The sequence below is a fragment of the Scleropages formosus genome, chromosome 18, assembly GCF_900964775.1.
Source record: "Scleropages formosus chromosome 18, fSclFor1.1, whole genome shotgun sequence".
Taxonomy (NCBI): domain Eukaryota; kingdom Metazoa; phylum Chordata; class Actinopteri; order Osteoglossiformes; family Osteoglossidae; genus Scleropages; species Scleropages formosus.
In genome coordinates this window covers 10,387,129-10,414,968 of record NC_041823.1, presented here as the reverse complement: position 1 = coordinate 10,414,968, position 27,840 = coordinate 10,387,129, and the positions used below count along the sequence as shown (strand labels likewise).

Sequence of the window (27,840 nt, the reverse complement as noted above, 5' to 3'; positions counted from 1 at the left end):
GTGGCAGCGCAATTCGGTGAAAATGTGCGTCACACTATTATGACAAAAACGGGGTGCAGCGCTGATCAGGTGCTGCTGGTGCTGGGTTCAAATCCCACTCCCGTAGTACCCTTGGCCAAGGACGGCTACTTATCCACAACTGATGCGGAAAGAATACCCTGTTTTATGAATGGGTAAATCAGTGTAAGTTGACTATCCACAATTGTACGTCGCCTTTGATAAAGGTGTCAATTAAATAAAAATTAATGATCGTGATCATCGGGCGTCTTGATTCTTCTTTGTCAGTAAATGTGTATTCGCTCCAAGTGACGCTGTGGTAAAGTGGGGTAAAAATACAAACACCCCCCCGCCCATTTACTGTCGTGAAAGGTTTTTTGTGTGTTGTGAACACTTGTAGAGTGAGTAGCGCTGCTGTCTCACGGCGCCTGGGTGGTGCAAGAGGACGTGGGTTCGATCCCTGCTCAGTCTGTTTGGAGTTTCCTCCGGGTGCTCTGGTTTCCTCCCACAGTCCAAAGATATGCTGCGTAGGTTCATCCATGTGTGAGGAGTGACAGATAGCGTGTGGATGAGTGAGCCAGTGTAAGTAGTTTCTCTAGCAGTGTAAGTCACCTTGGTGAATGGTAATGAACTCTATGTAGTGTTACCAGCCCACACACCTTATTCACCAAGTTACGTGAATACAGCGGTTGAACACTGACTATTAATTTACAGTTTTCCCATAATTCAACTAACTATGTACAATAGACCCGTCTCCCGCACAAACTCACGGTAACGCAGGTCGCTACAGTATTCATTTCAATACACCCTGGTGTGGGTGTGTACGCATATACATATTTAGGTTCTACAAAATTATGTAATTACAGCTAGGTTGCGTATATGGACGCACACATTTCAGAACCGCTTGTCCCAGACGGGGTCGTGGGGAACCGGAGCCCAACCCGGCAACTCAGGGCGTAGCCGTAGGGCTGCAGGGGGAGAGGACGCACCCAGGACGGGACGCCAGTCCGTCGCAAGGCACCCCAAGCGGGACCCGGTCCAACCCACTGCGCCACCGCGCCCCCTTGTATATGGACGTGACAGTCGTGACACATGATATTTAAAAACGCGCGTGTGTGGTAACTGATCAGATCCATTTACCGCCATCAATCAATTCACTTGACAAGAATTACGAGTGAATCACGTGCTCTGCTGAGGTTCATCCTAACAATGAGCCTGGTGTTCTGTGTAATTATGGAAAAATATAATGTTCACAGTAATTGGAAGCGTTAGAAAAAGAAGCGCGCGCCGCAAACGCGGCCATCGGCACGCAGGTGAGCAGCTGACACTCGCTCAGGTTAGCCACGAGCTCGTGCCCGGCTAACAAGGTCCGCGCGCTCGCGCGCGCTCGCCATTACGTCAGCCATGTTGGGACACCGGGGGCGCGCGCGGCGACAGAGGCGGCGGACCCGCTGGTGGGCGCGTGGAGCTAACGCCGCCCACTCGCACCGGATCGCGGTGAAACTTCGGCGCAGGACGCGAGCGCGGAAGCGCAGGCCGAGCCGCGCGGGGAAGGTGAGCAGCGCTCGCGCTCGGGTTCGAACGCGCCGAGTTTTCATGAGCTCGAGGCGATAACGGTAATCATGCATCGAAACCGTTTTTGTTTGTCCGTTTTATTTATTTAAATCTTGGAGCCGCTGCATGTGAACGCGTTGAACTTGGGCTCATGCTCATGGTGGACAATGAGGTGCGAGCGTGACCGTGAGGTCGCTGAGGTGCGAGCCCAGTATGTACTGGTGCCCAGTGGGTGAGGACACACCGACAGGAGGTATGCGACACTGATCCTCCTCCTCCTCCTCATCCTCTTCCTTCAACACGCACTTTTTTTGTTCTGGGTGAAAATCTGATGGAGATGAGAATTGAATGAGGGTTCATCATCTTCATCATTTAATAATAATACCGTCGCCGGTGTCGTTTGACGTGCTCTGTGTCTGTGCAGCGATCGGAGCGGAGGGGATTGATTCATTGTAACCCTAACACAACATTGTGTGTGCGCGCGTGCTCTCACCGCGTGCAGCGATGGGATTGTTACAAGAACACAATGTGAATGTGTGTGTGTGTGTGTGTGTAGCATCGCGATTGCATTCGCGTTTACCGTGTTGTTACAATGTCGCTATAGTGGTGTGCGATCGATCCGGCGTCGATCGATGGATCGGCTCCTCCACTTCGGAATTCCGTGCGTTGTCTGCGGCGCGGCGAACAATAAATAAATGTTCGCCGCGCGCGTCGGTCGCGCTCCAGTGTCCGGAGTCACGACTGCAGCGCTGTACCCTGGTACTCTGTACTCGTACTGTGTTGTTGTTGTTGTTGTTGTTCCACCGCGGCTCACCGTGGTCATTACTCTGCACGTCCGATCGGGCCGTTTATTGTGCCTCGGTTCTGTGTGTGTGTGTGTTGTGGCACGTCCTATTACACAGTGGGTCACGCTGTTCATTACTGTACATCGGGTCTGTGGCAAAATTAACACAATCAGATCATGGTGTTTATTAATACACATCATAAGGTTAAATATTCTTGCATGGAGAACAAGTAACAAAGTTTACATAGTTTCATGTATTCATATTTTTTAAACAATTCTAAATTAAAATTAATATATCATGTAATATATACAGTATGTGTCTATACTGTGTTGCATCGTCATACTTCTATAAATGTAGTGTATGCTTTTAGTCTATAAAATTTATTATTACACATGGCATCAGTGTGTTGATTATTGCACATCACATGAGTGAGTGTGTGTGTTTATTATTGCACAGCAGGTCAAGGTTAGCAGTCTTGCTGGGAGAATTTACCAGTCATTGCACATGTGCTGAACGGTTGGCGTTGTCTTTATAAAGTGCGGTACATTTTCTGTCCCACGTATGCAGGAGACCGCAGTGCAGGAGGCCAGGAGCTCTGACCAGCGTGGAGGATCCGTCAGCTGCAGATCAGTTGTAGATGAGCTCTAAATTAGATGTGCATCATTTGTAAATCACCTTCAACTCAAAATGGGCTCTGACTGAATTCTGCATCTGCAGTAAAACACTGTATATCAACTGTCTAGAGATATGATTCATGGGGGGGATTCAGCAGTTCCGAGGGACAGAGGGAGATCGTTCCACCGCATCAGTGCCAAGACTGAGAACTGGTGGTCGCTTTCAGTGGGCTGTAGAGAGTGATCGTGTCCGCTAGGTTTTGGGGTGACAGTCTGGTCGACTGCCTTGTGCCCCATAATCGAGAGTGTCTGAGCTGTGAGGAGGGCTCATCTGGGCTATAGGTCACACTGAGGTGTAGCATTTTACTCTGCTTAGAATATGTCTTTGTTCTTTCAGTGGTATTGTCTCTCACCTTGGTACTGTCTCTAACTTGCATCCAGAATAGACCCGAGAAAACGGCTGAAAAATATCCTTGGCGTGTGGTAATGAGGAGTGTATCGATGTGCTATATATTACTCTGCAAGCCTGTGGTATTTGGCTCCACACTGTGGGTGTGTTATAGGTTTCTGAATGTCTGGTCATTACTGAAAAGTTCAGCTTGCTGACTCCTAGAGGAAAAAAGAAGTTGGGTAATAGTTTTAGAAAGTAAATAAATCACTTCACTCCACAACTACCCAACTGAATGCATTTCAGCCTAAACTGTATTCATACGTGAGGTGGGGTAGGTAGGATAAGTGCCACTGAGGCCAGTGCTGCGCTGTGAAGCACCACCGGTACCCGCTGTGCCACCATGCCACACACTAATTCATCACTGTTCAAATCAGCTTGAAAGAAATTTGCATAGTTTAAAAAAATTACAATTTTGCGTTTCCTCCTGAGACGCAGCGATGGAGGTATTTGGGTGAATTTCTGTGATTTCAAGGAAGCTGCCCAAGCCCCTCCTCCCAAACATGTGGCATTTAAAAGCATAAAATATCCTCTCTAAGTTGATTTCGGACTCGGCACGCAGCATACTTTGCATGTACAGTTTGGGAGATGCACTTAAAAAAAAATTGTCTTCTACAGTGGACAAGATGAATGATTGGGTCTCAAGAGGCTATAATGAAGAGGTATTGAAAAGCATAGGTGTTAGGGTTTCCGCCTGGTCGTGTGAAGGTTCTGGGTCGAGAACCCGCTCCTGTTGCAGCTGTGATCAACGTACTTAACCTGAATTGATAAAGTAAGAATCCCCTGCAGCGTCAATTGGTAAATCACTATAAAGTTAACTATCTAAGGCATCCTGGACAGTTATAGAGTAAAAATTAATGAAGAATAATGATACAACGGAAAAATAGCCTTTGAGTTCTGAAATAAGGGGCGGGACCCCAACACACGGTATGGTATAACGCAATTTGCTTTTTTGAGGAGAGAACATTTAGGCCTACGGATACTGTCTGAGTACAGCGGGAGTCGTGTTCGCATTGGTGCGCTCAGCCAGAAGTCATTCCAGCCGATTTAATACGGCACCAGAAGATAAACTGTGGTCGCAGGCGAATGAAGCGTGTCTTGTCAAATATCGCTGCTACATTTACTCCGCATTACTTTACCCGGTGACAGCAAATGTGTCATTACTGTTCCATTTGTAAAGAAAACATAAGAAGGAATAGAGTCACTGCTCAAAATACACTCTGGAATATTGCAAATTCCACTTTTTTCCACTTTTGTCAAGCTGTTAAAATAATTTGGAGATGTACTTGCTTTTCTCTTGATGAATGAAAGGCAGCGATGGTGAGATTCCTCTGGAGGGGAGCATTTTAAGGGCAGTGAAGACTTGACTGATTTATTATCTTAAACATATTGACAGATTGTGGGATCTTCAAGGATGCATTCGTGTTGGTGTTGTACGTGATTTAATTGTCCAAAAGCAGATTTTGTGAGTTTTGTTGTAGTTGCTTTATATAGTGTATTATTGTAATGGATATAATTATGTGTGTGGATGGCACAGCGAGTAGCGTTGTTGTCTCGCAGTGCCTGGGTGGCATGAGGGGATGTGGGTTCAATCCCCACTCAGTCTGTGTGGAGTTTGCATGTTCTTCCCATGTCTGTGTGGGTTTCCTCTGGGTGCTCTGGTTTCCTTCCACAGTCCAAAGACATGCTGTTCAGGTTTCCCCTATAGTGTGTCAGTGACAGAGAGTGTTTTCCGCTGATGTATGGATGAGTGACCCAGTGTAAGTAGTGTATCTAGCAGTGTAAGTCACCATGGTGAATAAGGTATGTTGGCTGATAAGACTACATGGAGTTCATTGGAAGTTGCTTTGGAGAAAAGCGTCTGCTAAATAAATAAATGTAAATTAGGTGTTATTAATCAATAATAATTGGTCTGCTTTTTTGTATGATAACCTCACGAAATGGGTGTGTGTGTGTGTGTGTGTGTGTGTGTGTGTGTGTGTGTGTGTGTGTGTGTTGAGATTGCAGCTGAAAAGTCCATATTTGGAAGCAGGCCTTATAAGCCTTTTTTCATGTGGTGGCTTCCGTCTAGGGTGGCTTTCTTGAAAATTCTAGACTGAAAATAGATTTTTTTTTTTTTTTCTTCTTTTTTTGTGGCACATCTAAGTTCTCACCAGGTGAACTCCCGAGACCGTGCACCGCGTTTTTCCCGGCTGCCCGTCTTGACACGCTTCCTCGATCGAGGCTCGATTGCGCGGCGCGTTATCCTACCTGTGGATCTGCGGTGATTTAGCGTCGGCTCGGGACTCGGGGTGTGGGCTGGGCGGAGGGGTGGAGGAAGGAGAAGGTGAGCGCCTGTGCGAGACGGCGTGCGGAGCAGATCAGGAAGAGGATCGCTCGAGGACTCTCCCCTCGGAGCCTACTGAGACATGCAGTTCTGGAATTTCCTGAGCTGTGCCTCCGGAGGTATGTGTGCGTGTCGCCTCGGTGTATTGTCGGTCCACGTGGTGCCCAGGGCCGGCGAGAGGAAGGGGGGTGTGCGATACCGCTGCGACGAGGCGTATTTGTGAAGCGGCGCCTCGCAGGCCTTGCGACGCTCCTCCTTCGTACCTGGGACCGCGCCGCGGACGGGCGAGCGTCCTCGGGGTAAGGAATTTGTCGCGTTCGCCGTGCAAGCGGCCGCTTGCGTCGGAACTCCAGACGCGAGGGAACGGCGCGTAGTGTCGCGGTCGCGGATTCTCGCGCCGGGCTCACCTACCGCGCCGTGTTGACGTCTACAGGCACCGACAGGCCGGAGAGTCATGGAACGGCGGAGCCCCAGGTGTCACTTTCATTATGAGGGCTCGACTCGATGAAAACAGGCCTTCCGACACTCGCGTAGGCGATATCGCCAAATTCCTCACGCACAGGCTAATCGGTGGAATGAAGCTCAGACTGTCGTCGGGAGCTTCTCGTAAATTTAATTAGATCTGGACTTGCGGCGGCGTCTCGCGGCTTTCCTGCGACCTGATTCCTTAAGATTGTCCAGCGCTGGAGTAGCCGGAGGCCGGTATTCCAAAAGATAACAATATGAGATGGAGGTAATGGAAACCAGCTGCGTTCATCCGAACGGACGCTTTCGCTCAGATGCCTCGGACTGGGTTTCTTCGGTGACGTCCGCGCCACCTTCACCCCTTTTTGCCTTCGTTTTCCGCCGCTTTGGTTCGATTCCGGGCGAGACGCCGGTGGGTCTGCAGCTGGGAAGAAAACGCTGGATCTGGGTTTGTATGTCATCAGAGGGTGTCACCTGGTGTCATGATACCTTGAACCGCCTCCTAGGAGCGTGACGGAAAAAATCCGTCCGTTCTATTGATCAAGACGTCTTGTAGTGATGAAATGCTATGAAACATCCATGAGTCACACAGGAAGGGTTTCAGGGAGGGGGGAATAATTAATGAACCCAGTACCCATTTCCAGTGTTTGGCTGATATATTGCTACGTACATCTTCCTGGAAAAATGGATCAGAAAATGAATAATTATTAAATGTGGAAGGGATATGTAAATGTGGCATTATTTCGGGAGTGCGGTCTGAAAGCAGTGCGCTTTGTGTCTGGGCAGAGTTTCCCTGGATCTGAGCGTATTTTCGCACCAGGGACGCTGAGCGCGGCCCCGTTGCCGCGTTAATGATGAAATTCGGAGGCAGCGGCGCATCTGCTTCTGACCTGCCGCTGATCGATACCGTTCGTCGGGCTCGTCGGCGCATTCCGAGGAGGGAATCCATCCTCCGCCGTGGGCCGTCTGTGTGTTCGCAATACAGATGACACGTTCCTTTGCTACATCACAATTATGTATCGTCGCAGTATTATTTTTAAGCGATACACAGTTCTCTATCCTGGACTAAATATTCCCAACACTAATAGAGTGTTAGTACATGCAGATATGTTTATAGTGGGTGACATTTTTGTAATGTGGCTAAAAAAAAATGTACCTAGTATAAACCGTATTTGATTTAAAATGCATCGGGCCTGTTTTACAATAAGGACACTTTTCATAACCATGGTAAATGTGATAGTAGAATGAAATAGACACTGTCCTAACTTACTGCTTTGCTTATTGGCATTGGCTGTCTTGGAATGTCCACACACATCATCCGAACCGCTTGTCCCATACGGGGTCACGGAGCCTAACCCGGCAGCACAGGGCGTAAGGCCGGAGGGGGAGGGGACACACCCCGGACAGGACGCCAGTCTATCGCAAGGCACCCCAAGCGGGACTCGAACCCCAGACTCACTGGAGAACAGGACCCAGTTCGACCCACCGCGCCCCCCTTTTGGAATGTCCATGTGAATGGAATACAGACAGGGTAGCAGGTGGCATGCTGGTTAGAGGCATCACCTTCCACTCAGAGGGTCCCAGGCTCTGGGCACCTGCTGTAGTACCCCTGATGAAGCTACTTCCCTAAATTGCTGCGGTAAAAATTACCCAGTGGGTAAGTGATTGTATGTAGGTAGGTTACAGTACAAACCTGATACGGTAAGTGGTATATAAATAAGTCGCTGTGTATGCATATGAGTGTGTGTGTGTGTGTGTGTGTGTGTGTGTGTGTGTGGTTATACATATAGTACTGCAGACAGGCTCGCTTGTGTGTCAGACTCGACACAACCTGTCTGGATGACTGATAACAGTTGTCAGATTTGAGTTTCCCTTTATTCAGTCGGTACCTATTGCTCATCTCGCACACTGTCGCTGTCGAATGTCACACACAGATAGACGTGATCCTTCGAGCTCCGTGAGCGTTAACATCACACAATCCATACTGCTGCGCGGGTACAAGTGGGGAAGGTATTGACGGCGTAATGGATTTTTCTGTTTATTAGATCAATGTGGCAGCTTGTCAGTTTATTTGATGGGAACGTCTATAGATGCCGGTATGACGTTACGGAAATTCACAGGTGATGCAAAATTTGCCGGCCAAATTATCTATTATTGGTGAAGGCGTCATAGGATAATATGAGCAAACCGCTTATTTAAATGGTGTCTGGAGCTATTGATTTGTTGGCCTCGTAAAATGGCCTATTTATTCTTGTAGAATATATAAAAGCCCTGTTACCGAAAATCCTGGATATAGTTCCTCTGAAAATCATTTAAGGATATCATCCTAAGACGACAGATGAATTGTTGTGAAACTTGCATTGTTGAAATGTGTGAAATGATTTGCTAGTCTGTACACATCCACTGCAACGCAGAGCTGTAGCGGCGAGGGTTTCCAACCTTGGTTGGTAATTGAACAAAGAACCTATCGAGTCATCGTGGGGGGCGGAGTCTCTCGGTCCAGTTGCGGGATACCTGTCGAGTGGAAACGCCGTCGGCAGGAGCAAACGCGCTCGGCTCGTCGGAAAAACAACGAAGCCTAATAGTTTTGTAGAAAAGAGAGAGAGCCCGGGTTTGGTGCGCGTGTGCTGCAACCGACCGGAGAAAAGGTAAGAATGAGCAGTTTGGATGGTGTAGGGTTAGGGTTCGTACCCCGAAGGAGGGGTGCCGCTACTGTGCTCTTGGGCAACGTACTAGAGTTGCTTTGTGGAACAAATCTGTCTTTTTTTTTTTTTTTTTCTTTTTTCCAGATCTCTTATTCAATAAATACATTGCAATTTTTGCTCTGATTTAACAAAACTTTTTTTTTTTTTTTGCATTTTCCATTCATTTTTGTTAGAATAAACATACTTTTGGCGTTAGTTCCTACTATTTGTCAGGTTTTAAAAATAGTACACATTCCTGGAATTAAATTTTGGCACTGAAATTTAGCATCAAATATTCCAGTATCTTTTAGGATCTGATGCTTTCTATAATGATTTGGTACTTTCTAGAAAGTTCTGGTGCCTTCTAGAACCTTCCAGTGGCTATAAAGTACCAAACTAAAACTGACGCTCCAGAAGAATTAGTGTTATTTTTGCTAATAAGTAAACTTTAACTAGTCATAATCAACACAAAAATCAGCATAACTAAGAACATTGAAAATTTTTGTTGTGTTGTTTAAAACATCTAAGAAAGATTATTTTAAAAGCTGAATTTAGGAGCATGTTCCAATCTGTAGTCAACCTCAGTGCTGAGCTTTAAAAATAAAGTAGTAATTAAAATATAAGATTTCCTTTTTCATACATGGGCTGTTTATAAAACTTACCTAGACAGGTGTTGGTTCCTCAGTTTATGGCTTTTCATTATTTTAATTATGGTTTAGCAAAACATGTATGAATAAATTTTGGACTGAAGTTTAAAAAAAAAAAAAAAAAAATCAAGCTGTTTAGACGTGAGGAATCATGAGCTGTTGTGGATTACGGTGTTGGCTAAGGTTACTCATTCGCTACCAGTAACCGATGGTGCGAGGCAGGGTCGCAGGGGTCCAGAACCTATCCTGGAAGCATTGGGCAGTAGGTTAGGTGAGGCAGGGTACCATGGGCAGGATGCCAGTCCATCACAGGACAGTCGCACATATACCCACATACACGCTGAGGCCAGTTTGGAGTTGCCAGTTGACCTGAGACGCATGTCTTTGGGATGTGCGAGGAAACCAGAGCACTGGGAGGAAACGCATGAGAACATTGGGAGAACGTTCCAGACTCTACACAGACCGAGCAGAAGCCGAGCCTTGTCAAACCCATATTAGCTGCTGCACCGCCATACATTTGTCAATATTATTGCTGATAGTTATGTCGGTGTTCTTAACGTGGGGCGCAGAATGACGTGAAGCAAGCAGCGCTGAGAAAAGGGGTGGAGTGCGGTTAAGGCAGCTGTGGGCAAACGCAAGAAGGCGATGGAGGAGGGGAAATAAAACCCCATGCTGTAAAATTCATTGCCAGGCCAGCAAGGAGGTTATTGTGGGATAATGAGAGAAATGTACCGAATGCCACTGTGGGACACGTTGGCTTTTTTATGCATAGCTATTAAGTGGAATAATTTTGTCACCATGCACGTGGTTAGTCTGAATGATCTGGCCTCTTTAGTGGTTCTTTCTTACTCTTTCTTTTCTTAAATGAGTGAATTGATTTTAAAGTCAGACTTTCAAATATCCAAGTCCCTTTGTTTTCCGGCGCCTGAATGCTTTTTGGCAGCATCGCCCGTCGATGTTTTTATGCACGGACGTTTTGGCTTCCAATGCGACTTTGTCCTTCTATTTTTGTCGCGTTGAGCGATGATTATCCAATAAGCTGCAAACAGAAGAAAGGGCTGCATAATAAGTCATGCGGAAGCACTGATGTGCATCTCTTGCTGCTAGTAAAACAAGCTGACACGGATTATTTATAATTATGAAAAACCATGCGCGTGGGGGGGAAAACGGATCACATGTGTATCTGGGTCACATCTTCCCCAGCCTACGAACTGCTCCGTCCTCTCTGGACCAGAAGCCGTTGCGGCGACGGGCGGATGACGTGACCTCTTTGTGCATCGCTGCAAAAAGCAACAATTTAAAAAGGTGTGTAAAAACGAAGACGGCCCTGGGATATCGGATTTCCGTTTGATAATGCTTGCCCTGATTAATTATCCTGCACGTGTATTGTAAATTAATAAGTTTAATACAGTGCATAGAGGTGCTGCAGGTGTTTTAGGTCACCGGTGCATCATGCGGCGGATTGAGAAGACAAAAGTGGTTTGTTTTTTTGTTTCGGGTGAAACATTTAATCATTCATCATGTTCACTGCCTGTCACTTCTACTACATCGGGCCATTAATAATATATATAATATATATAATTTTTTTATTTATTTATTTTTTTTTTTATTAAAACCGGAACATAGTGAAATCATCAAATCAAAGCCCAAGTCCCCTTTTTCATAGACCATGAAGAGGGTTCATTTATATCATTTCCTTCTGATCTTTAACTTGTACTACGTGTGAGAGCTTCTTAAAGACATTGGCACACTCTACGTTGTGACTTTTGTCAGGTGTCTGCAGACTCTGTTTTGGCTTCAAAACCGGCGTGGGATGTTTTAGTTTTGGTTTATTTCAACATGCATGGCATTTTGTTTTATTTTTTCCCCATAATTTTTGCCTTGTTTCCATTCCCATCATTTTTAGGGATACAAAGCAGTGATTGATTATGGGATTTTGAAAGGAAGGCAGTAGTGACACCATTCTAAGTTTATAATTAGGGTTTACATTTACATTTATTCATTTAGCAGATGCTTTTCTCCAAAGCGACTTACATCTCATAGAAAATAGTTTGTTCATTACATGGAGAAAGAGACGTAGTTGCAGATGACTGATTCTTAAGTACAGTTAGTTTTTTTTTTTTTTTTTCCCTTCACAGTATGCACCGGCGTTCATCACACAAGTAGTTGCATAAACCTTTACCAGAATATTGCCGATTCCCAGTCACCATCCTAGTAGTTTTTTTTGAACGTACATATAAACATTTGTTACATTGCAGGAGTGGCTCTGTAAAGGGCTGATCTGAGCATGATGTGAACATGTGTATCTTACAGGCATGAACATTTATACCTTAGATGATCTGAAGAGATCACGAGTAAAGTGAGTTCGTAAGAGATTGGTTTTAAAACCTTTTTTAAATGTGGACAAACATTCAGCAGTCCTGAGTGAGAGGAGGAGGTCGTTCCGCCAAAACCGAGAACTTCCGTGTTTACCTTTCATGTGTGGGACCGCCAAGTGGGCAGATATGAAAGAGCGTAGTGGTCCGGTTGGGGTGTAGCGCATGATCAAGTCCTGTAGATAACTGTGAGCAGTTCCATTGACACATTTGTAGGCCATAACTAGGGTCATAAATTTGATCCAGGCAGCTATAAGAAGCCAGTGCAGAGAAATAAGTAAAGGAGATACATGGGAACGCTTCGACGAGTCAAACGCAACTCGTGCAGCAGCGTTCTGCCTCAGCTGTAGAGGTTTGATGGCAGTAGCAGGAAGGCCAGACAAGAGAGTTGCAGTAGTCCAGACGGGATGTCACCGTTGCCTGGACAAGTAGTTGCGCAGACCATTTTTCAACATATACCCAGTGAAGCAATGGCTTGCAGATTCCAATGAGCCACTTCCTTTTTGTTATGGGCATTAATGTTATCGGTACCGTGAGAGTGCAGTCACAATACTCTTTATTCCTTTGTCTGATTGTGCCATTCGTGTCAGACAGTTAAATGGTCCGGATGTGAAAGAGTTAAATATTTCCCATTTAGGCAGCTGGCAGGATGCATGACGAAGGATTTCTCGACCGTAGTAATACTTCTGAATGAAATACAGTACTATTTATGCATTAAATTTTTGAGATTCATTTTGGTGCCCTTCTAGAGCACTTGCTTTAAGGTTCTTTACAGAAAATGCACATTAAAAACGCACACAGTTGACATGAGTAACAACAACTGAGCTGCATATTTTAAGGTGTCAGAAAAGCGAAAAAGCCACAGAGGATAACAAAATAAGCCCCGGAACAGGAAAAAAAGAAGTGGAAAAACCTCTGGCCTCTGGTCCAGGGCCAACTGGCTGCTCCGCTGTCCTGGGCATGATGATGATGATGATGATGCAAAATTATTTAATTTAAAAAAAAAAAAAAAAATTAAACTTAATAAAACTTTGGAGTGCACATCCAGTTGGGCTATTGGTCTTATAACCTAAATGGAAATAGAGAAATAAGTTGCTTTAAGTGATTATTCAGCTAAATGAAACCTAAGGTGTGTGGTTTTTTTTTTTTTAAATGTTTTTTAAAAAAAAAAATCACAATTTCATTTTCAAGTATACACATTTCAGTAAATAGCAACATAAATATTTTTTAGAAATGCAGAATTGGAATAAATCATTGTATTGTGTATTTGCATCAGTCTCCACTCTCATTAAGGTCATTGTTAATTTTTCTCCCTAGGATACTGGGTGAAATGAAATGCTGTACAATTTTTTTTTTTTTTTTTTTTAAAAAAAGCTCAGCACACAGCGCAATATTTGCTCTAATTAAAATAAACACACAAAAAATGTTGAAATAAAATTTGCTGAAAAGCTGTTAAATCGCAAAAAATCTGTTTACTTGGAACAAGGTAACTGTCGGCTCAGAATGATGAGGGGAAAAAACACATATATGATGAGCTGGAGTCGGTCAGTCATATGACCGGATCCCCCCCATTAGTTCATTAGTATAAAGAATAATTTTCAACTGCAGCTGATAAATACGAGACGCTACGCTGGAGAAAGGGTTGACTTAAAGCCCGAAAGCGGTCAAGGAAATTTCCAGATTTATGTATTAATTCCTTCTTCTGCTCATTCCCGTTTGAGGACGGATGCTCTGTCGATAAGAGTGACACCTCATCTTTTTAACGTGCTCTGTCCTCATCGCTCTGCCATGTGACATAAGCATACGGACGCGAAAAGCCGAGCTTGTTCTGGCGCACAGTACGTTTTATTCACACTGTTGCTGTCATCTTTTGCATCGAGCGATTAAAATAAATATTTAAATAAATAAATAAATAATGTAAATGATCACAAGTGGAGCTAGAAACCATAGGAGCTGCATATTTTCAATGGACTGCTCATTCCAAGGGTCACATTAAATGCAGCGTCCAACTTCGCGTCTTGCCGCTTAAAGCTGGTACGGTGCCTTCCCACAGGGTGGCAAGGGGCTGCGTGCGCGGGTTCGACTTAGATCGCATGAAGGAGGGTGAAGCAGCGCCACTTCGAGGCCATCGTTTCGGGCTCAGCCCAGAGTTCGTACCCGGTCCGGTGCGCGCGATGGCGCTGCTCGGCCTCAACAGATGTGACCGAGGAAGCGGTGTGTTCCGGCAGGGTGCCCTATGGGACGGACGCACGCAGTAGGGAAGCACTTCCTCCCCGCCCGCACCCCCCAGAATGGCTGAGCAATAAGCTGGAGACGCCATATGATAAATAATAAATCATGTTCTGTCTGATGGGGGTGCGGTGGCGCAGTGGTTTGACTGGGTCCTGCTCTCTGGCGGGTCCGGGGTTCGAGTCCTCCTTGGGGTGCCTTGCAGCAGACCGGCATCCCGTCCTGGGTGTCCCCCCCCACCAGCCCCATGCCCTGTGTTGCTGGGTTAGGCTCCGGCTCAACGCGACCCCACTTGGGACAAGCAGTTTCCGTCCGAGAGAGAGTGTTCTGTATGTAGGTCCTGTGTGGTGACAGGTCCTGGTTTCACTGTTTCCAGGGATGGATCTGTGGACACTCGGAGTTAAAACTAATATTATTGAGTGTTTTTTTGTGAGCAGTTCTTTTCCGGTTGAATTTGTGGTGTTTAAGAGATGTCAGGGGCAGCTGGTGGCGTAGTGGTCAGAGCTGTTGCCTTTGCGCCCAAAGGGCGCAGGTTTGAGTCTCACCTCCACCCTTGAGCAAGGTACTTATCCTAATTTGCTCCAGTGAGAAGAGGAAAGGGGGAGGGAAAGAGCCAGCTGTGTACAGGACAGCCGGTAGTGGAGTGGTTAGCGCTATTGCCTTCGCACCCAAAGGTTGCAGGTTTGATTCCCACCTTGAGTAAGGTACTTACCCTTTTGCTCCAGCAAAAAATGACCGAGCTGTATAAATGGGTAAATGATGATAAGCAAGTAATAACTGTGACCTTAACATTGTAAGTTGCTTTGGAGAAAAGCGTCAGCTAAATGAATAAATGTAAATGGGTAAGTAACTGTAAGTATCTTAACGTCGTAAGTTGCCTTGGAGAGAAGCGTCGGCTAGACGAATAAACGTGAATCGCCTCTGATTCACAGGAGGTGTTTTGCGTAACACGGAGGGTCTTTCTCTCTCTCACACACATTTCCCCAAGTGGGAAGCCAGCGACTGTCTGCCGATGGATACGTCCCGTTTGCTGCGTGCCCCTCGCTCCTCGCACCCGCCCTCCTTCCCCACCTCTTCATTTATCCATCCTGGTTTGCCGCCTTTTTGTTTGTGCCGCTCGCACGGGCTTCTGGAACGCGGGAGGCTCCGCCGGCTCGCTCGTCCTCCTGTCTTACCGGAGCGCGCGCCGAAAAATGGTTAAAGCGCTTTCGACCTGCTGAGGAATACGCGTTTATGCCGCTCTCGGGTCTTATTCCCATTCCGGCGCGATTCAATGGGAGCACTGTGATGTGCGGTAAGCGCTTTTCCGACCGCCTTCCTCGGTACGAACGTGGCTCACGCTTCGGAACGGCAGCCTTTCTAAGCCTTCATTGATTGGCTTTTATGAAAGAAGAAGTTGTGCTGTGACTTTGAGTTCATTTCATAACTGCTAACTGCTGTCGGCTTTCGAAAAGTTGTAAATTACGCTATAAGCCTCCCCCCCCCCCCTTACTTCTGCAAGACCTCCATTAATAGAGACTTACAATGTAAGTATTAAGGGAATTTCTGATTTTTATGGTTAGAATTTTTAAACTGGTTGTTGATTTTGTGTGCCGGTATTTAAATATGTATAAAGGGTGAAGATTTAACGTAAAAAAGGGTTTGTTGGCAGTGAAAGTCTGTGTGCGGACAGTTTAAAGGCATGACAGCAAAAGGGGGGGGGGGGGTCCTGTGTAAATGTGCTGCGCTGCATGGCCGGCAGGTGGTGTAGTGGTTGTGGTTTCCGCATCACGTGAAGATTCTTGGTTTGAGACGCCCGCCTGCTGCTGCCGTTCTTGATAGAGTAAAGATAACCCTGCTATTTTAACGGGCGAGTTGCTGCGAGCGGCTCGGTGCGCGAACGTAATAATTGCTCGTTGCAAACTGACGCAATCGGCTCGGTTGGCGCTCGGAGACGGGACACGTGCGACGCCGGTCCGGTTAGGGCCCGGACTCTGAGATGCGTCCCTTTTTCTCGCGTGCGTTTCACGCAGCCGTGAAGCAGGACGTGGAGGAGAACCGGGACTATAAATAGATCCCCGTTGCTCGCTGGCGTTATCTCTGCCTTCTCCGTGTACCTTCTTTCCATTTCTACTGATACCTTATTTTTGTGCTTCTATTCAGTGTTTGGGTAAAGGTGCCAGATGGTACAGTATGGTATTTTTCCCACACTACTGATCTCATGTGATCCACTTTGTGTGTGTGTGTGTGTGTGTGTGTGTGTGTGTGTGTGTGTGTGTGTGTGTGTTCTGATGATGTGTGTATGCCTCACTGGCATTTTGAAGTAGTGAAAGTGCAAGCAGGTGAATGTCACCCTCCATCACACCAGGCAATGGGCCTTAATGTGTGGCACAGTGTGTAGCGCTGGTGCCGCGCACCTCCTGGGCTGGGGGGTTTGGATTTGGGTCCGACGCTAATTCCAGCTCAACCCGTGTACGTCTGTCCCTGCCTCCACTGCGGCGTCCTGCCTGATGCACATCGCAGCGGCCTGCGGCACTTCAGCGCAAACACTCTCCCTGACTGTTACCCGACACCCTGCTTTACACTAATATTTACTATAATATGCTGCACACACTGGGTGGTGTGTCCACACCATAGTTCAGTGCAAGTAGTCTGAATTATTGGAGTGTGGGAATGCACAGAACTGTAGAGTGTGTGTGTGTGTGTGTGTGTGTGTGTGTGTGTGTGTGTGGGGTAAGCATCGGCATTGAAAGTGCGCTGCGGGGGAGGGGTCGAGAGGGCGCGGGGACCCACAGTGTGATTTATGATTCGGGTCCAGCGACGGAAACCGGGCCGCTCAGAATCAAAGAGCTTTCGAGGGGTGGCGGAGTTTCCTTCGTCTTCGCGCATGTTTCCACACCAGGATAAATATTTGTTGGCTGAGCTCTGACTTTATTAGGGATTAAAACAGAAGAAAAAACATATATTGTCATTTTTTTTTCCTGTGTTCATTAGTGATGGAGGTGCTCTGCATGTTACCTGCTGAAACTGTGCATTTCAAGCAGAATTTATGCAAACGGTCTAATTTGTAGGAGTTTCGCTGGAATATGAAGAGCACAGGGGGGCTGCTATGCAAAGCAAGCACATGCAGACTAAGAGTAAGGCTCTCTTGTATCAATGCTCTCCTGTGTCGAATATTCTTGTTTTTTTTTTCAGCCCACACCAGTGCATTGCGCTGCATGATGCCATCCAAAGCAACAAGGAATGTGGGGGCGCCCCCTCCTGGCAGGGCCAAGCGTTTTCCAGCTGGAGGGTGGTCTCCATATGGCCTCAGGCACTGCTCTGTTTCTTCTGCTGTGCATCAACAGATATCACCAGAAACAGTGTACAAAGCAGTGTATCGGGTGGCACAGCGAGTAGCATTTTGGTGGCGTGAAAGGACTTGGGTTCGATCCCCACTCAGTTTGTGTGGAGTTTGCATGTCCTCCGTGTCTGCGTGAGGTTCCGCCGGGTGCTCTGGTTTCCTCCCACAGTCCAAAGACATGCTGTTCAGGTTCCCTCATAGTGTGTGAGTGACAGAGAGAGTGTGAATGAGTGAGCCAGTGTAAGTAGTGCATCTAGCAGTGTAAGTCACCGCGGTGAATAAGGTGTGTGGCCTGATAACACTGTTCTGTTCATTGGAAGTCGCTTTGGAGAAAACTGTCTGCTAAATGAAGTAACGTAAATGTGTCTTTATTAATACCTACTGCTGTCAAACATACTAATTTTTTTATCTTTCTTTTCCAGATATTTCAAGGATATCCTACTATGCAGGTGAGTGCGCCACCTTTTAAACACTTGAGCCCTTAGTGCTGTCACTTTCTATACTTGTTTGCCTCACTTCTGTCTTGAGTGAATGGCTTCAGTAAATCACTGCGGTTGAGTACCCTGGGTGCTGCAAAGCCTGCTCTTCCACTCTCACCTGTGTCGCTGTTCTTCCGACACCAAAGCGCATTAAAAAATAAACGGCGTAACGAAGACGGTGTCTCGTCGCTGCTGGTCTTACTACCAGTGACGAAGCACCGCAGTCCAGAGTGCAGTTTTTGCACAATAAGAACATTTACTTCATTGGCGTTCTTGCGAGAACGTTGTATCTGTGGATAATCCGTATATTCAGAGGGGACTACATGGGCTTGTGCAGCAGTGTACAACAGGTGGTGGAGTGGTTAGAGTCATTGCTTTGCAATCGGAGAGTGCTGGGTTTGAATCCCCACTTCTACTTACCCCCCAATTGATACAGTAAAATCATTGTAAAAGTGATTGCATAACAATGAACTGCCTTGGCCAATCATAATAATAATCCAATTCCAGCTGGTCTGAATCCAGACTTCTATTGTGGTGCCCTTGATTAAGGTACTGACCCTTAATTGATACGGTAATAACCATTCTAAAGTTGACTCTGCAACACTGTGTGCCACCTTGTATGACATATTTACATTTATTCATTTTGCTGATGCTTTTCTCCAAAGCAGCTTACAATGCTAAGGTACTGAGAATTATTTACCCATTTATACAGCTGGGTAACTTTACTGGTGCAATTTAGGGTAAGTACCTTGCTCAAGGGTGCAACATTCGGAGGTGGGAATCTAACATGTGACCTTTGGGTCCAAAAAGAAGCAGCTTTACCCATTACACTGTCAGCTGCCCCTGATGGCAACATCAGTGATAACAATAATAATCGTCACAATAATGATGCCGTTCCAGTTGGTTTGAATCCCCACTTTTTCTGTGCCACTGTTGACTGAGATATTTACCCTGAATTGACACAGTAAGAATACATTACTGAATAAATGGGTAAACCATAGTAAAGTCTCATCATCTAAGGTTGGACGTAATCTTGGACAAAGGTGTCAAATTAAAAACCAGATTTATATTCTAGTGACCGCAGTGTAAAGGAAATAGTTACCACAGTAGGAAATATGTTTTTACACCTGGTTACCATGGCATTATTTTACCTTGGTACAGATGTGATGTGTGTTAGCTCAACATTACAGTGTGAAATATGATATGTATAAATATGGATGCGGCAGTGCTGCTCGTGACTGTATTTGACTGAAAGAGCACTCTAGTAAGCATTAAATCAACAGAACATTAAGGTGATTAGCAGGCGGAAGCTTTAAGGAGCATAAACGGAGTCAAGGGGAGCAATTTGGCTTCTTTGAGCGAAGCCACGTTTACGGCATCATCTTTGATCGCGCAGCTCGGCTCGTTCTCGTAATAAGGTATCGGGCCGTAATTGTGGTTCTGACCTTGTTACGACGACCGTGTACCGCAACACGCTAAATTATTCATTCCGAATCAATGGTTGATGAAAAATGGATCGAGAATGATCTCCGGTGTCGGCGGGGTGAAGACTCTCTGCTCGTTACTGGCTCGGACGTGTTGCGCATGATCAATGTACCGCAGGACAGAGCCTGCTCAGCAGCCACAGTGAAGGAGTTTAGGATATGACTTATGGTAGTCTAGTGGTTCAAAGGCTCTTGCCTTCAGATCTCATCTACTGCTTTAATACCCTTAAGCAAGGTATACACACGCACACGCACTGACTGAAACTGCTTGTCCCAGTTGGGGTCGCGGCAATCCGGAGCCGATCCTGGCAACACAGGGCGCAAAGCTGGAGGGAGAGGGGACACACCCAGGATGGGACGCCACTCCACTGCAAGGCACCCCAATCAGGACTCGAACCCCAGACCCACCAGAGAGCAGGCACAGGCCAAACCCTCTGCGCCCCCGCACCCCCTATTTGAGCAATGTAATAACCCTAGAATTGGTGGAGTAAAAAGAAAATACCCAGCTAAAAGGGTAAACAGTTGTGGGTAGCGCTACACTGTAAATCACTTTGGGGGGGAAAAAACAGCAGCTCTAGGAATAAATGGGCATGAAAATTTTCATTTTTTGTTTGACTAAAAATGATGTGAATGTGACCTGATCCCACTTACATTTCACTTGATTTAGCAGACGCAAACAGTGCTGGTTCTGATTTGTGAGAGCTAGTGGTGTCGATCTGTTGGAAGTGTTTCACGTCACAGTAAAGTGCGATTCTGTTGTCCAGTGAGGAGTGCGGTTGGCGACGCACACAGTACATACTTGTGTGGTTGTTAATTTTACGCTGGACTCAGTACCACCTTCCTCCTCCTGGGTGCCCTGGACCTTAGTGTTGATGCCTGACACACTTCTGTGTTTCTGTGCTACGTGTTCAGGGTAGACTAGGGTTGGGCCAGCAGGGGGTGCAGTGGTGAGAGCTGCTGCCTTGCAGTCAAAGAGGTCCCAGGTTGGAATTCCATCTCCTGCTGGAGTACCTTTGAGCAAGGCGCACACGCACACGCACACGCACACGCACACACCGTCTGAGCCGCTTGTCCCATACGGGGCTATGGAGAGCTGGAGCCTAACACGGCGTAAGGCTGGAGGGGGAGGGGGGACACGCCAGACGGGATGCTAGTCTGTCGCAAAGCACCTCAAGCGGGACTCGAACCCCAGACCCAGCGAAGAGCAGGACCCGGTCCAACCCACTGCGCCACCATACCCCCCTTTGAGCAAGGTACTTACTCTGAATTAATACAGTAAAAATTAGCCGGCTGTACAGCCAAGTATCCAGGCTAAGCATTTTACGGTGCTTTGGAGAAAGCGGTCAACTAAAATGAATACATAATAATCACTTTAATAATAATGATGATGACTGTTTTGTGTCGTGAACTCACCGGAGGGGAGCAGCTCTCAAACTGTTGGGTTTTTTGGGAAACTGTGTAAAGTGCAAAAAGGGGGTGCGGCGGCGCAGTGGGTTGGACCACAGTCCTGCTCTCCGGTGGGTCTGGGGTTCGAGTCCCGCTTGGGGTGCCTTGCGACAGACTGGCGTCCTGTCCTGGGTGTGTCCCCTCCCCCTCCGGCCTTACGCCCTGTGTTACCGGGTAGGCTCCGGCTCCCCGCAACCCCGTATGGGACAAGCGGTTCAGAAAGTGTGTGTGTGTGTGTGTGTGTGTGTGTGTGTGTGTGGAAAGCGCTTGGCTCAGTATGACACTTGATGTGTAAGTGATGGCGGAAGACCGCTCTCCAGCACTTGTTTCTGTCTGCGGCAGCACTGTCACTTTTAATTATGGAGAGGAGGAACCCCGACGCCGGTGGGTTTCGCGTCCGGCCTCTAAGCGTCGCGTCCGACGGCTAGCGGCGTGGGCAGCGTCCTGCCTTTGAACCCCGGCGGCCGAGCTCCTCTCGGTCCTGCAGCCGGGGAAGCCTGCGGGTACGACGACGACGGAAGGGGGGAGCTTTCGTTACGAGCCGCGGCGCTGCCTTGAGCAGCGGTTCATTTGTAGGCAACCAAACACCCCGTCGGTGCCAGCGCAGGGAGCGGAGATGGAACAGGAGCGCAGTGCGGCGGTCGGTACCTGCGGCGGTCAGTACCGGTACAGCTGGCAGGAATAATGACCTCGTTCAGCGAGAGGCCTGAGTGCAGCGGTAACTGTGCACCGAAGGGAAGATGGATCTTCTGAATCAGGGAAATCAAATTTATTGCCTTTTGTCTTTTTTTATTCCTGATCGGAAGTTTGCAGAGAAAATATTCCCTTACCGCTCTGTTTAGTCCTTAGACTGTGTCTGTGCTCAGGATCATGACCAATCTACTCACCTGGACAGGTGTGAGTCGGTAACCGCTACGTGATTCGTGGGGTTTGGTCGGCTGCGATCCGCAATGCCCTGATCTCAGACACGTGCGCAGCGCCGACTTCCTCACACCCGCATTGTGTAAAAGTGTTATTGTCATTTTAACCACCTTTGTTTACGCTGTTTGGGGGGGGAAACGCCTTCAGGAATTCCGGAATACCTTGAGATGATGTCACTTTCCTTGTCTTTATGTGAAGCGTACGTGATTTTAGAAACGGAAGGATCTTTAAGCCAATGTTTTAAAAACCAAATAAATGCTGATCCTTCACATACTTAGCATTTTTCATCCTGTTCTGCAAACAAGTGGTAAAATAAGTGGATATACTTGAATATGCATATGCGCGTGTGTATAGATATGAATAAATTCCATGTATATTTGTGTTTGTATACCTATATGCACATGCACATAAATATATACGTACACAATATAATGATTGAGTCTGGGGTACAGTAATACTGCATACATGAATTCTACAGTTTGCATACGTATATAAAACTCTGCTTATATATACATATGTTGGTCATACATCTCATGTCATGACACCTATACTGATAAAAAAAAAAAAAAAAAAATCGGAGCACTTCAAACAAGTCAACGTTTACAAGTGTTTGCGTTTTGCAGCAAAAGGGTTAACTTTCAGTCCACAACCAGGTAGTGTGTGTTGAGGCTCCGCCCCCCAAGCCGTCTACCTGATGGCATCCAGGCTCCGCCCCCCAAGCCGTCTACCTGGTAGCATTCCGGCTCCGCCCCTAAGCCGTCTACCTAGCAGCGTTCCCTTTTGCCTCTGTGCTTTTTTCTCGTATGGTACTCTCTCTTCCGACCCCTGCACGCAGCTCCCAGGAGCAGCTAAAACAATCGACGTCTTCTGAGAGACTCTTTAAATTCTTTAAAAATTCTTTTTACACTCCCTTTCCCAGAGGTGCACTTAAAGGCGTGCTTGAGGCCCCACGGGGAGGGGCAGGAACGAGGCCGGGATGATTCAGTAGGATACCGGCAACGGCGAGGAGCATTGTGATAGTCAGGATGTGACGTGACGGCGGAGGGAAACAGAGGCTGGAGGTGTGCGTGTGTGTGTGTGTGTGTGTGTGTGTGTGTGTGCGTGTGTGCGTGTGTGTGTGTGCGCGCGTGCGTGCGTGCGTGCGTACGCCTCTCACTCTGAGGACGGATGTGTGAGCCAAGGAAGAACTGCACGGGGTCAGGAATCGAACCTTTTTCCCTTGGCCGCAGCGGGAGTGGACGCACGCAGTGGAGCGCTCCGCCTCGCCACCCATGATCTCCCATGGATTATGGGTACCTGTCCCGGCGTAAGTCCAAGGTGGTGTGTACCTGCTGGCCCGTGCGAATCAAAGGTAGGAACGTGGGAAGCCTGGGCTGGGCTGCAGGAGATAGATAAGGACAGCGGCGGGGCCCTCGCTTGCGTCCATAAGGACGGCGGAGGTGGGGGCCGTCCGATCTTCGGGACCCCCCCGGCAGCCTCTCGCCGCTTCGCTTCGGCTTTCCATCTTCGTAGACGAAACGTTTCTCTTGTCTTCAGCACTTTATGTGTGTCATCTCCCCGGCTGTATTTTAATATGAATAATATCTTGCTGTATCCAGGCCGCCTGTAGTCCGCTCTAGTTATGTTATACCTTGAACAGCAGCTGTTCATTTTAATATTTGTCACATCATTCCAGGGCTTGGTGTGCGATAGGTCTGTATTTAAATTTACATTAATTCATTCAGTAGGTTTTATATATACAGTATATATGCAAATAGTTTATATATTTTTTGGTGTGGTGTTTCCCCCCCCCCCCCTTCCACCCTTTTATTCATTATCTGTATTTTCTTATAGGGTCACAACGAAAAGTAGCAGCAGTTTCTATTTCATGTTTGCGCTGCGTTTCATTTTCAGACGCTTCTTGCAGACGAGGGGGTAAATCGGGAAGGAAGCGCTGCTCTAGAAATCCCAGTGTGTTGCTTAGCACCGAGTGTGTATACCGACGCAGTATCCCGTGTGCGTGTGTGCATGTGTGTACGCGCACGTGCTTTTCGCTGGGTGCACAGGAAGGTCCAGCCGTTGACCACTACCTTTTACTTGTTCTTGAGCCCAACTTATAAACTGATGACAGACGGTGTGAGAAATTGGGCGTTTAAATGTTGTAATGGATGCACAAATATCTAACCGGCTGTTGAAATAATAGATTGCTTGCTGTTATTAAAAAAAAAATATATATATCTGCAATTTATGACTATTAAAAACACCCCTCTATAGCAGAATGAGACATTAGAACGCGGAGCCCTAGATTGGCCATGTACCGGTCCTTTTTGTGTTCAATTAAATAAGAAACTGAAGCGAAGCATGCGTTAATGATCTACTTTTGGGGATTCTTATATCCCATAATGAACCAGGTGTTTAATTTAACTGGTATAACGAGCCAAAACGGACCAGCGAGCGCCAACGGGTCATTTCTCGAGCCGAGGCTGTGCGAAATAAGGCAGGCGGTTGGGTAAATTGGCGCGTGAACGTTTTACACTACTGGAAAATAAGTGTAATTTATTCACTCGGTTTGGGTAAATTGAACGTCACCTCCGGTTAAGAACTGAAGTGCGTTATTAAGTATTTATCTTAGCACGGCAGCGAAATTGTAGAAGTAGCCTCGCGTAGCTTGCGTGATGTTTGTGCCATACAGAGTTGTGTTGGTGTTGGGAAAAGTCCAACTGTCACATATTAGGGATTATATTAGATTAACACGTATTAGATGTTAACAAGAAACGGCAAGAGTGAGGTGTGGGTAGGCATGTTCCCGCCACGTTCAAGTAATTGTCACCCCCTGTAGGTGTGTGTGTGTGTATGTGTCACTCTATATGGTATACTGCTCATTTTTGGTTACCGCACTACACCCATTGTTACACCACTGTAGCAGACATATATACATGTGTTTATAGGAACATTTTACCAGCTCTGTTTGTCTCGTTGGAGGTGGTTTCCATTCTTATTAACCCCCCACCAGCGCAATGCTACATTGATTTACCCATTTATACAGCTGGGGAACTTTCACAGTATCACTTCAGGGTAAATACCTTGCTCACGGGCAATAGGGGGATTTGAACCCATATCCATTAGGTGCAAGGTGAGGGCTCTAACCACTGTGGCACTTTAAACAGCTTTTGTATGGCCATATATAGCTGAGTACTTAGTGTGTCACATTCCGTGAAATGTTGAGGTTGCAATGTGCAGTAACAAATACACATAGATAGTGTACAGAATGTAGGGCTTTGTGTTGAGTGCACTCTTAACATTTAATTTTTTTCTCAAAAATACTCTACATTGCTCTTTATAAGGCTTCAGTTGTAATATCATTTCAATATGTGTTGTTGAAAGGCACTATATTTCAGACTTCTGTTATTGCAAGTATGGTTGTTATTATTATTATTATTATTATTATTACAATTTATACAAGCGCAGCCACGAATGTAGTAACCTCACTGTGTAAATTGTCCTTCCTTGGGCAGAATATGACAGGCCCCTAGCACCCAACAAAGCCATGGCAGCATCGAATCTGGACCCCAGGTTAAACCACACCCTGGGTCCCGGGGCCAGGTCCCGGTTTAGCCAGGGGCCCGAGCGCTCGCCGGGGGCCCCGGACCGGGTGCTCAAGGTCTTCCACTACTTCGAGAGCGACAGCGAGCCTGGTGTCTGGGCCAGCAACATCCGCCACGGAGACGGCACCGACGTGCGGGTGAGCGGCAGGGGTCGGAGGTCGTGTGACTACAGTCACGGGTCACGCCGAGGGCTTGCGGGGGGGTGGGGAGATGCGCCTTGTTTTTGTTATTAGAGCATATGAGCCATCGACCTGACAGCTTTAATTTCTGTGGGTATGAGATAAATGTGAATTTGCACAAAATAATATATCAGGCAATTTTATTTTATTCATTTATTTATTTCATAAATAGGGTTTGCACCTTTATCACACCTCATTACCCCAAGAAGAAATGAAAAATTTTCCGAACCCGAGGCATCTTCTTAGTATTGGCCCTTATGAGGGGAGGGAGATGTGATATGTGTGTGTGTGTGTGTGTGTGTTTCACTGGCAGGGTATCATCCAGAGGTTCGTGGACATCCACAAGGTGAGGAGCGCCCCCTGTTTCGGCCTGCGCCTCAGCCACCTGCGCTCAGGGGAGGTCCACTGGCTCCATCCCGACCTGGGCGTGTCCCACGTCAGGGAGAAGTACGAGCTGAATCAACCGCACGACGACTGCAGGTACCCCCCTCAGCCGCCAAGCGTGAGGGATACACGCAACAGAAAGACAACTCGCAAGTTTTTAAATTATAGGAACGTGCCGTTAATATTTTAGGAGAAACGTATCCGGTCTGTAGGAAGGTGTAATAACCCGCAGGAAAAGGCCAATGGCGTTCGGGAGTCGGCAGCGGGTCCTCGTTGCCATGGAGATGCCTCCAGCATCATTACTCGCGGGAGTTCGCGGCACTGCTGCGGAGGGTACAGCTCCAAATATTGATAGCGTTTTAATTTTCGTGCTCTTGAAATCAGGCTAACTGAATTATATATACAGCTCCGGTAACTGCAGCCCAGCAAAGAAATAAGATGTCTGTTATATTTATATGATGAACCTCGCGTAGGTCCATGCTTGAAACCAGGGACGGGCGCATGGCATCGGTCACCGGTGTTAATTACTATACGTCGACAGATATGAGCTCGCGGGGGCGTTCGTACATCTCTGTGTGTGTCGCTCGGTAGCTAATTGGAAGGAGAACATGGTTTCGCTGTCGTTCGCTGTCGGGTCGTTCCTCCTCGGCGTCACCGGATCTTCCCAGCATGCTCTGCCTGCGCGATTTTTAACATCTCGCCCTCAAGTCGGTGTGGCGGCTTGCACCGCGTGGGCGTTCGCCTGACGGCTGATGCGCTGTAATGTGCGTGTTTGTTTGCGGTGCTGATGTTTTAGGTGTTTATTGTGGTCCCGCTTGCTGTACGAAGACCATCCCGTTTGGCCCGTTCCTCGGTCAGCCTCATTGCCGAAACATTTTTTTTTAAAACGTGGCTCTCCTCTCTATGTGGAGTTAGTACTTTAAAGTAGCCCTGGTGCATCGCGACTCTTGGGCCGTCGGTCCGGACGTGGGTTTGAATCCGGCACAGTCTGGATGGAGTTTGCACGTTATCACGTTCTGCCCGGGTTTGCGTGGGTTTGCAGTCATGCTTCAGGTGAATTGGTGGGTGTGGGTGTGTGTGTGTAGGTGGGTGAACTACTTTGTATATTTAACATTTTAAGACACATTGGACAAAGGTGTCAGCTAAGTGTTTGTTAATAATAATGATGATAATATAGCTCTATAATTTTTTCATTATGGTAGCCATTATTTGACTGTCTTTCTTGTTTGTATCAATTTTTCTTGCTGTATTCCCATGTTAAAGCGCTCTGTGTCACTGTGTGAGAAGAGCGCTCTATGTAAATAAAAATAAAAAATAAATATTGGTTTTATTTTTATCATAATGATGATAAATCACACTGATGATTATATTATTATTATTACAAAATTGAATCGGTGTAATGAAACGTAACATAAGCAAGAGAACCACGTATGATTTTATATATGCTTTTTATGGAATCTGTGCTGTACATTAATTATGACACAGCAATTTTTATTACTCGAAGGGGTTAAAGGGGTTGCACGGTTCGCACCGGCAGACACGTTCTGTAAGTCCATCGGCGAAAACCAAAAGATGTGCGTTTGATTATTGCGGGTCGGGAGCTTTGCGCTGTAGCGGAACGGATTTTCCCAGCATTGTTGAGAAATCTACGGGGTGAAGTGTGTAAGAGCAGCCTGTGACTGTGTGGATGATGTTATTCGCTGGCAACTCTTATGTAAGTCCTTCGGGTTAATTGCAGGCAGACGTGTGGCGCGTCGCCGGGGCTTATTCTCGCGATCGTTCTAAAATACACCGTCGTGCATCGTGTTATGCGATTGCCTGCGCTTGTCGGTGTGTTGGAGAGCGTTTGTTCGCTGGGGGCAAGCGAGGTCACGCATCCTGGCGTTGTGACGGTCGGTCGTACCCCACCCCCTGCGG

At 46.9% G+C, this 27,840-nt stretch overlaps 1 protein-coding gene across 12 annotated transcripts in view; it reads left to right on the top strand.

Annotated features, from left to right (window-relative positions):
* The first annotated feature begins 1,399 nt into the window (after positions 1–1,399).
* Positions 1,400–27,840, top strand: part of LOC108940645 (focal adhesion kinase 1-like) — a 65,740-nt gene continuing 39,299 nt past the window's right edge. For 2 of the 12 annotated variants that reach the window (XM_018762916.2, XM_018762920.2), the window contains exons 1-4: positions 15,249–15,418; positions 17,869–17,895; positions 25,271–25,497; positions 25,853–26,019. In XM_018762916.2, the coding sequence (XP_018618432.2) occupies positions 15,358–15,418; positions 17,869–17,895; positions 25,271–25,497; positions 25,853–26,019 (482 nt within the window). In that variant the 5' untranslated portion in view covers positions 15,249–15,357. Of the gene's footprint in view, positions 1,614–5,224; positions 5,844–5,974; positions 6,024–15,248; positions 15,419–17,868; positions 17,896–23,005; positions 23,128–25,270; positions 25,498–25,852; positions 26,020–27,840 lie in introns of those variants that run through there. The other 10 variants (XM_018762921.2, XM_029259957.1, XM_018762911.2 and 7 more) reach the window with 9 other exon arrangements.